Genomic DNA, 11196 nt, shown 5'->3' on the forward strand with positions numbered 1-11196 from the left:
CCAGTACTATTCTCCTGTTTTTGTAGTTAACATAAAATATTACATTATTGTATATGATAAATATGTTAAATATGACTTGAGCCCTGGGTACAACTCTGAATAGAGTAGATTTTATGGATATTTTATGCAATTACTTGTTTAGGAGTAACTGGAAAAAAAACGGACACATGACGTGTCTATAACCGCAAACAATTGTAATATACAGTCTGTTGAAAAGCAGCATTTCTATTATTTTAGCATTCTGATAAGTAAAAACATATTTGTGAACTGAACAAATATTTAACATTGGTTTTACTTTGGAGTACAAAAAATACCTGACGATAACCTTTGACTCTAAACTAAAAAACACTGCCCAACAGAAGTAGGGGTTTTGCGTATTCATCTGAATTAGTTAGCAAGTTTTTTATTGGTAACCTAGATTATTATGCTTTTTTTAATATTTTTTTCTCTCTCTTCTATTTAATTCTTTGTTCATTTTATCATCAATTTCATGTTCATCGTCTGAATATAGCTAAAATATTGCTGCTCGGACGTTAAACCCCAACACACAACAAACAAACAAACAACAAACAAACATAAAATCATTTTCTTGTTTAAGTTTCTAGTAGGAAACGTTTGTTCATATTATCTAACAAACAGTGCTAATTATGAGCAATGCTGTGTTGTAAAAATGACCGTTTTAGAGTTTCAAAATAAAGTTGAATTAATTAAAAAATGCTAGTTGACGAATGTTAGGATAGCAGTTGCAAAAAGTCACAAGCAGTAAAAACTAGAAACAATCTAAGAAAATTCACAATGAAAATAAGCCTCTCCTTCAACTAAAGGTAAATGCTCAATGTAAAAATCTGATATTGAACTATCTCCACTGAGAGTAATCCGACAAAAGTTATATTCATTTACACTTATCTAACTACAATACCTACACAACTTGATAAAAATTCCTTGACTGCTTATTAGTTGCGCATAGATTTGACGATTTTTCTCATGTGCTATCTTTTAGTTCACTAATTTGCAGACCATATTTTTTATCCTCCATGTACATTTTCTTCTAACACCTAACCGACCTACATAAAATCATCAAAATACATTTAGCGGTTATAGTTGAGTTGCTCTTATGATTCTTTGACATGGAAAGCACTTCTTCCTTAATGCATATCTACATATGATGAACAACCTTCCTTTAAAATGCATTTCCATTTAGCAGTTTATGGGAAGTGTCGACTGACGAACAGACGTTAATACAGGAATGCAGGGCGAGTCCTATATGTCCTACCCACACTTTGTTTGAAAGGGTACACAAACGTTAAACAAAATCTGTTTATAAGTAATACTTCATTGTATTACAATTGCGCAATGGGTCATCCACTGAAGTGCGGTCAACCCCAACTGGAACCTGAAATAGTATATGTGTTCTTACGTATACACCATCAGCAATTTAAAGACTTGTTACAGCTTGATACAAGCCTCATTTCTTGTGTTTGCTTGTACAATAGAATACATCTATTATAGCGGTGTTTCTCATGGGAATAGCCTTGACCTTTCGTTCTTAGTTCAATAAAGTTGTCTGCTCAAAATTGTTATTTTTATGCATGCCGACCTTTCCGTACAGGACAAACAAACATCAGTCAAGAAAAGTAACACATGACGCCTAATTACCATATTTAGATCTTCTCCGTGCAATCGTAAAGCAAAACTGAACTATTCTTACTTATCAAAATACGTTAAACAAAACAATAACATAATATCTACAACCAGCCACTTTATCGCCTTTTAACTAAATTGTTCAAATGAGAAGTAGCTTTGCATGTCATTCATCTTATTTGCATGTTACACAAACGAATATCTAGGGATAATATAAGCGATTCAATGTTTGTTTGTGTTTTTCCACCAGATACAATAGTGCTAGTCTTTATAATTGAAAGTTGTGTTAAAATATAAATTTTAATGATGCAAGTTATCATTAAAATACCTGCATCTCTTAATACATAATTACAGGAATGGAACTCTGATGTCAAAGCTCTTAGAGTTGTACAACTTAAGATCAAACATAGTTGTTTCTTATGAGTGTTCAAATTTCATAGTTCACTTCATATAGCATTTGAATCGCTTACGTTCATACAAATTATCTTTTTTTTCCTCCAATACTTTATGAAACTAAGGGAAAAACTCAAATTCTGCACCGACACATGTTCCCTGCTATTTGATAAAAAAATCATGCTAACCATTGGTCATCAATACTTTCATCATTTACTTTTGTTTCTATGCAAGTGTTATATTTGTTATTTCATGTCCTTTGTTGTGTGTGTCTGTCTTCTCTTTGTATTCTTTATCCTTGAATCGTATTCCTTGATTTCCGCTAGAATCTTGTTTTTTTTATTACCCCTTCTATTGGTCTAATTGTTATTCCGTTAGAAGTACAAAAACATGCATGAAAAGCGTCCGTCCGCGATGTGGCATTAGGTGTCTTTGACAGATAACAAGCGTGCTTGACCTTTTTGCCACAATTCGATCTCCTTCGTGGTGAATATATGATAGCTGTCTGAATAGAAATTGATAAGAAATCAAAAGAGATGAAGTTTATACCTATACTTGTTTGAACCTATTATGCAGTGTTTCATTTTTAGGAGATACAAAAGTTGTAGTTTATTTGTCTAAATATGAAATAAAAAAAGAATAGTATACTGACTTGCAAGATTTGCTAAAGCGAAATTAACATGTTCATGAAGTATTTTCTATTTCCATAAATTATAATATATGTGTTTGGTTTTCTATTAGAATGAATGTCACCGCTAGCAGTGCATGTACAATTTCATAACTATCGGATGGAAAAAATGAACGTATAATTGAAAATCACAAGAGAAAACATTTAAACAACTGTGAACACACCTTTTAGCAACTCTCGAAATCCCCGACAATAGAACCCTGACAATTCCCCATTACCAACTAGAAAGTAAAATAACGGCACATAAAACATTAATGACCATGTCTTGTGACTGCCAATTGACGCATTAAACCTATGGTGGTTTTAAAAATAAAATAAATTTATGTTAAGCGTACAAAAATTAACCTCAGTGTGGTTTAAGTGCTCTTTTTCTATGTAATTATTGATGATATTAGGTATTCTGTACCAGTTTTGGGAAGATGGTAGTAAAGTTCTCATTATCTTAAGAATTATATAAATACATTGACGATCGCAAACGGTTAATGTTTTTATTGCGTTCATTGATTCTTTTTTATATATTTTATATTTGTGCTATTCTCTTTAAACTTTAAAACTAAACTAAAATAAGGACATTATTATTCTGTTTTCGCTGGATTTTCGTCGTTGGTGGTTTTTGCTTTTGGTTGTTAGTATTTTTTTTGCGCTTTGCGTTTATACTTAAATCATCCTTTTTATGGTTGACGAAAACACAATTAAAAGTCGGTAATGAAGAAATTAAAGCAAAAAAACACAGAAACAAATAGAATAAATGTATTTAGTGATCAGATTTTGTAATTTTTGTTTTCTTATATGTTCATAAGGGTGCGATGAGCCATCCGTTGAAGTGTGGCCATCCCAAACTACTGCTAGATATCGTTCCGTTTGCTCCATGCACTGCACTAGTTCTCACATATACTATATCACCAATGTGAAGGTTGACTATAACACTTCCGGTAGCAAACAAACCGATATGTGTTTGCAAGGTATTAACATTTGTAATACAAAGAACTTTTTTTCACCAACTCAAAAACACCGTAATTATTGCTAAGCATTTTAATTGCATATGTAAATCTATATACTCCGTTAATAGGGCAAGTAAAAGCACCGTTATTATTGTTATAAGCATTTCCAATATTCGTTGTAACGACATCGAAGGCAACGATAAGGTGAGGTCCTGGATCTGGTTCATCGTGACTGAGATGGGCATCAAAGGCTACTACTGTCACAGGAGCTGATAGTGTTGATGTTACAGGAGTCAAAAGCCTTTTTGCTAAAATTACACAAATTATTTTAACAAGATAAAAATAAACGGAAGTTGTATTTTAACAGCTTCTCTTGGTCATAATGTAACTGCAATCTTTGATTTTGTTTCATATATAGTTTATTATTTAACCAAGCAAGAGTATTCAAAATCCCTTTTTTTTCATAAAATTGAAAAAAAGTTTAACTGCTTTCATCTGCAGTTTTGTATAATCCTTCATGTTAATATTACTGTAAACACTGAGAAAGATAACTCAAGGGAACCAAGATTTTGACGGTAATCAATAGAATGCAATCCTGGGACAAAGACCTGACATGGAAAACAGACACACACAACAAAGAACACAAAACAACCAAAACCATACACAGAAAGTAACAAAAGCAAATGAGCAACTCGGACTCCACTAAAAACTGGGAGCATGGATCTGGTGTAACGGTAGGGTAAGTATCCTCTGCTTTTCCAGAAATACTCGGCGAGTTGCTCATAAAAGTTAAGTACGGGGTAGGCGAAAGAGGAAAGGAAAACTATAACACGTTGAACAAAGCAGTTTTCATGGCGCAAATGGATACACTATAACGATCCATGAGTTTATGATGACGACCATAAAAACTTCTGTAGTGATGATTTCAATCTTGTGACAAGTATGTGTAGTTTTGGCAAGCTCTGGCTTAACGTATGAGGTGTGATACGCAGGTGTTGAAGGAATGTTGCCACAGATGAAAGGAAAATTGATAATTCTGAATAAAAGTCATCACGTTTGCCGTAAAGTTTGGTCAATAGTTACCGTTTGTTGAAAATGCGTTTACCACACTAGAAAGCATCACAAAAATGACAAGGTTTTGTAGATTTGTCTGTTCCAATATTACAGGATGCATATTTAATTTGAAAAAGTAGTCAATAAGTGTACAAATGTTTTAGGCTTACATTTGATTTTAGGTGCCAATCTATAAATAATGTTCATACCATAAAAACTCTTCTTACCACTGTTTGATGGCAACAGAGCAGAAATATCCACTAGCAGTCGAACGTTTTCTTCAATACTTGTCGGAAACGTTTGATTGGTCATTCTTATTAACAACAGGATTTGATTTCACAAGAAGCGATCTTAAAAGTAATAAATCCTTTCCTTGGTTCACTTGGCATTGTTTCAAGATAGTGACAGTTGATTTCAAATGCACTATTTCCTGCTGTTGACTAGCTACCACTTGTTGCAAATCATTTATTTCGATACCTTGGGCAGTTGTAATTTCAAAGAATCGAGAGACCATTTTTTCTATTTTTTCTATTCGATCTTCATGGGTTCCCATCAAATTGGTAGCGAAGCAAATATCCAAAACACAAGGAAAAAATAATAAGAACAGATTTCTCATATTTGCAACTTGGGTAAGTGCATCAGCATGGACTTTTAAGAAATGTCACAAGAAAAAAAAACTGTTCTTATCAAGAAATTCTTCTTACCAGTTATCTGACTTATAGATATATATAACATGAATTAGCCTTGCATGTGCATGTACTTAACACCAATCTTGATAAAGTAGATTTGACCTTAACGCCCCAGATAAGAATTGACGTGAAAAATAAATGCAAAAAAATATTTTTTTTTCGAGGTCGTGAAAAAAAAGAACATAGGTAACATTTAAGTGGCTAAAAGAACAATTAAGGAAAAAAGATATAAGAGATAGACACCGAAAAAAAAAACAGCAACGCGAATTTCTGTAAAAAGATGGTTTAACAGTTCAGTCGTATAAATGACTATCAAATGCAATCAAGACAATTCCGGACAATTTATACACAAGTACATGTTATTTATGAGTAGAGCCTTCGAACATGTTAACATTTCATTTGTGCTTTGTATATACACAAACATAAAGTTTGATAGAAAAGCATGTACATTATCGGGAGTCAAAATACTTTATATCTCCTACAATTTGCCGCGATCGTGAAAATATGAAACATAGCTTCTAATTATTTCACTGCTGTATACGAAAAATACGTACAAAGTTTCAAGAGCTTTTTTTTTGGTAGATATATAATGGATACTAGCAAATGTTCTTTGTCAGAGTTATAGCCATGAATATTTTCAATGTATTATATCATAATCGTAGATACAGCGGTTTTAAAACGTAGTTGAGAACTAAAATTTACAACGAATTTCTGATCTTGTTTTCTGAATTACTCTGTGATCCATAAGATTCTACGGAATCATAGTCTGATTATATCAAGTCAAAACATCAATTAAGAGTAGACATTTAAATGAAGCTGATTTTTTTTTCAGACTTTCTTTGCTTATTGAAGTTTTATTTCTGACAATAAATTCATCACTAACTATATTGACAGAATGAATATGAAGGGACAGTATCTTATTTTCCTGTTAAGCACGAACTGCAATTTTTGTATCATTCTTCCGCCATTAGACAATGAAAACACCGTGTAATGCCAACGTCTTGCATAAGGGTTCATCAAATATGTGATTGTTAAAATATAGAAAAAAAGAGCCGTTTTAAACTTGAATTGTGCGTTGTATATGTTATGCTTAGACTGAATGACTACTTAAAAGTAGTCCCTGTAAGAATCAGGCAGTACGGGTAACATGGTATAAAAAAACTATCATTTTGATGGCGTATTTTTTTTTACACCATCAGATTCAAGGAAAACAGACACGATGTTCCATATCATGCTGGACTATTGAGTTACAATTTCATTGAAATGCTCTGAAAATGACAATATCAAGGGCAGATAAATCTGTCAAAAACCTCTTTTTTCTAAATTTCTGTTGAAAAATTCCTGAGCAATGCCAGTGATGGAGAGAGTAAAAAAGGTTTTTTAAATAAAAAAAAAAGGTATTCTTGAGTTATACTACTTTGTCAGATCAGGCGTGTAGTATGTGTAAGGGATAGCCATCCAAAGTGTTTTTGATTTTTCCCATTTTGCATGATTCTTACAAATATTTACATTAACTGACACTTTCATTGGTAGAAATACACAGTGAAGCCCAAAGACAAAGGAATAATGACATACAATTCAATGCTAATAGACTATTGAGTAAAATTTTGGGAAACATGGAGTTATTGTAATTGGAAATTTGTCCTCCTCTGTTTGGAGAATGGTCTGCATTATGAGTAACATGGTCAGTATAATAGCAGTTTAGAAGTTTATCCAGATAGCAATAAGACAGGCAGAGTGTACATAACCATTCATCGAAAAATACAATGCAGTTTTAAGAGACCGTCCATTTAATAACCAGGCAGTTCCTATGATATTGATGGCACATGGTGAAATTAATCACACGGAATGTTTTTTTTTACCAAAGAAATGTTTGTATCATATACAAATATATCCAATAGTACAAACAGTTTTTTAATCGCCAATTGATGGGTCATAAAATAATTTAACAGTTCCCTAAGAAAGCAACCACATTTGACAGAAAATGAAAGAGTTTTCTTTTCTCTTTAACCATTGTAAAAAATTATTATTTAACTTATAAGCATATCATATGCAAAAATTCGTAAAAAATATTATTACCATACAAGTATAATATCTATCAAAAAAAAACTTTGGATGGCTATCCCTTACACACACTACATCATGGCTACCACACACAGGACTGCAATAATCACCCCCTATTTTTAAGCTCATGAATTCCATTTAAAGCAGTATTGAAAATCGCTTCAGCGATTTAAGCTTTCAGTTGATTATCGTCACTACACTGCATTGAACAGTTAGCGTACTGCTTTCATAAGAACAAAAACTTTTATCTTGGCCCCATCTGGCTTAAGAAGGTGATTATACATAAAATCTAAAATTATATATACAATCCTTAAAAAGTAGGATAAAATATACTTTTTTAAACATAAATATGATATAATGTTATAATAATTTGAAAAACTGCACTTCTCACGTGCACCCTCAAAACATCACGCTTTGATACATTTTCATGCACAATTCAATACAGAACCGAATCCTTATAATGAATTCAGTCTGACAGGTAGTTAACTTACAATACCAAGTGTAATATGAAGAAGCATCTTTTGCTCTGGTGGATTATATATATTTTACCAGATTTATTTTCGACTTGGCTTGATCATGGATCGGATAAGTGTTTGGCACGCTGTATTTGAAGGGATAATGTAATAAATTGTTAGTTCTAGGTCAGAAAAACGTCTCCGATTTGGTCACCATGCCTGCAATAAAGGTCGACTTAGCATATAGCACCAGCATAAATCTGGTTATGCTCAAGTGGTCAACTTTTCTCATCCTGGAATTTATGAAATATCTGTTATAGGACGATTAATCATAGACAATCGATCAATCAATATAATGGGACATATAGCCCTTCAAATATATGTAAAACAATATTTTCCTGGCAATACAACGTTCAACGCGATAATAATATTAAGTTCTTTGCTTTAACCATAACGGCAGCGGAAACTTAGCGTACTACTAAACATATTCTAACCCACCAATTCTATATGAAATGCCTTTTCCAGGGCAGAACATATGAAGTTCAGGGAAGAATTATTTTTTTTTTATAAAAATAGACTTGTCTCAAATCAATAGAAATATGTGATATTGAAAAGAAATATTAAAAACATTTTGTGTTTTGAATGATATAAATTTGAGGATTTTTTTTCCATTATGGTAAATGAATCACTTAGATATGTGACTTTTGTGTCCTCCACTTAATGAAAAAAATAACTTTTGTAGAGCTACAACATTGAACATGCATGTATATACGCTTAAGCCATTTTTATGTGGAAGGTTTTCACATTTGTACTGATAAAGATAACGAGTAAAGACCTCGTATAATTTTCCCTTGGAATAAACCTTATCCTCAACTCACACAAAATTTTCAAATCACACTCCATTTTGCTTTAAAAAAAAAAAAGAACCCACCTAATGAGATGAACCTATTAAAAAATGCCAACATACTCGGTGACATACCGGGCATTATATTAAATATGAAAAAGGAAGGGTTATTGCGGTTTTTATAAATATCCTTTTCGTCTTGATGTTTATCTTTTTTATATAAACTTTACTTTTTTCTCTTGCCTATAGTGCCCTGTCTCTTTTTCAGTAATTCTTGTGTTTTTCTCACGTTTTAATTCAATACCATTGAAACTAAATATAGTGAAAACTCCATCAAGTCTTTGCATTAGATCAAATTGTAACATTTTTCCTCCTATTATTAGCACTTTAAAAGTTTCATTCTTAACAAGACACTAAAGAAAATACAGAAGCAGCAGCCATTAGATGACTAAAATATGTCAAAATAAAAAAAATATGGCCTGAACGTGAAAATAGTAAGCAGAGATAATTTGCATTCACAGTGTAGTAAACCGAATTCAATGGATAACACATCAAAACTTAAGATAAAGGAAACAAGACGTCACACAGAAATTAAAGCACAAACAATATAAACTCCAACAACAATTCGGGAAGAACATCATGTGATCTGGAAGGATGAGTATGTCCTGCTCCACCTGCAGCACCCGCCATGAGTAAGTGAGGATAATAAAGTACCAATAATGCAGCTTTGTGACACGTGTCAAACGCTGTTTACGCTAGTGCGAAACCTAAGTGGTTCTCTCGAAGAAGCATCGTTCCATCTAGTCATGAAAATGTGTGTTTTTTATTGGCTTCCTGAAGGCTACTGTCACCATGTACTACTTTCATACAAGATGTTGAGTTGAACTACAGGTCCAGTTATACACATTTAATGTAATAGAGGGTCACCCTGGCGACAACCTCTTTCTAATTCAAATATAAAATTATCGTCTATAGTGTATTACACAACTCTTTGCATTTTTTGTAAAATATTGACCAGTTGCAGTCTCCAAAATTAACATTTAAAAAAGCACACTCAATTGATGCGAAAGACTTTCAAAAATCAAGCAATAAAAGAAAATTCGCATCATTTTTTGATTAGATGTTACATTATAGCATTTGGTATTCTCTCCAATGAAAGTTGTGTTTTTTTCATTAAAAACTTTTAACCACTGATAATGGAATATAGAACTAACGAATTAGTCAAATGATGCTATTTTCAAATCGATGATCTATAGAATAATTAGTCAGCATTGCCATGTAAATCTTGTACTTTTTTAGCCTTGGGGATATTAAAAATATTGTTATTTTATAAAAGTACTTATACTCCTGTATTTAAGGCTTAAAAATGTTTGATTGTACAAATACTTCAGTGACCTAAATATGAAATGTAAAATATTATGAAATTTATCTGAAATGCTATCCGAGCAAATCTTTGTGCAAAATGATTTAAAGCAAAAAGACGATTATGGGTTTCAGGGTAAAAATATTTTATTACATTAAATATGTTTTCCTTCAGAAAATAACTTATTTTGACCTGACACACATATACCATCATCATATCTTATAGAAGTGATGATTCTATTTGTACACAGCTTTTTTTTTCTTCCAAACGAAATTCAGTTCATTCCATACAAATTTGCATGAAGGCAGAGAGATATGCCTTCAAAAAAAATTTTGTCTTTGAAGTTCAAAAGTCAAGAGTATTTAAGTCAAAGACCATAGAAAATGTTATGAGAAATATTCGTTGATATATATTTTTAATCACTCTTTTTCTTACTCTTATTTACTGATTTCATTTATTTATCTATTAAATTTTTCATTTACGTCGGTTGTTACTATTATTTTTCGTATGTCAGTCGTTATAAGGAAATTATATCTTACACTTCAATTTTAATACTAGTTTTGCATTTAATATTTTAAATGTGTTAAATGTCAACAATGAAACTAAATGAATCGTTTCTGATTATTATTGATGGTCATATGCATGAAAAACCCTTAAACTGCAGTATAAGGGCTCTCTTTCTATGGGATGCCATGCATCATAAACAATATTCAAGACATTCCGAATAATAATCGGCTGTACTTACATTCGTGTTTATACAATTACAAGTCAAAAGATAATTATGAAATCCAACAGTAGTTGGGGAACATTGTGATTTGCTTTGACACTTATACTATTTTTGTTGCCAACTCTTTGTCCACTCAAATCTTCGGAAAAGACAGAATAGAATGACACAGAGGGGTTTTTTCGGTTTAAATTTTATATAATATTTTTTGGGGTATAATTTTTTTTTTTTTTTACATTTTTTTTTATTTATATATTTGTTTATTTTTTTTTTTTTTTTTTTTGTTGTTTTTATTCTGTTTAATTTTATTTGTTACTTGCTTCTATCTTTGCCACATTGAC

General features: G+C 31.8%; 1 protein-coding gene across 2 annotated transcripts; it reads right to left on the bottom strand.

Moving 5' to 3' along the window:
* Nucleotides 1-3488: 3488 nt before the first annotated feature.
* On the bottom strand, nucleotides 3489-5411 carry LOC148603009 (complement C1q-like protein 2). 2 transcript variants are annotated; one of them, XM_088552428.1, is made up of 2 exons: nucleotides 4944-5411; nucleotides 3489-3971 (listed from the first exon to the last, which is right to left on the bottom strand). In XM_088552428.1, exons 1-2 carry the CDS (start codon nucleotides 5026-5028, stop codon nucleotides 3688-3690), a joined length of 369 nt encoding a protein of 122 aa, XP_088408554.1. In that variant the 5' UTR covers nucleotides 5029-5411; the 3' UTR covers nucleotides 3489-3687. The 2 variants fall into 2 exon arrangements, with proteins under 2 accessions (XP_088408554.1, XP_088408553.1); XM_088552427.1 differs by having other exon boundaries at nucleotides 4926-5411.
* Nucleotides 5412-11196: the final 5785 nt, after the last annotated feature.

The sequence above is a fragment of the Perna viridis genome, chromosome 11 (genome assembly GCF_037379345.1).
Source record: "Perna viridis isolate PV_CMFRI_1.1 ecotype Kerala chromosome 11, ASM3737934v1, whole genome shotgun sequence".
In the NCBI taxonomy this organism is placed as follows: domain Eukaryota; kingdom Metazoa; phylum Mollusca; class Bivalvia; order Mytilida; family Mytilidae; genus Perna; species Perna viridis.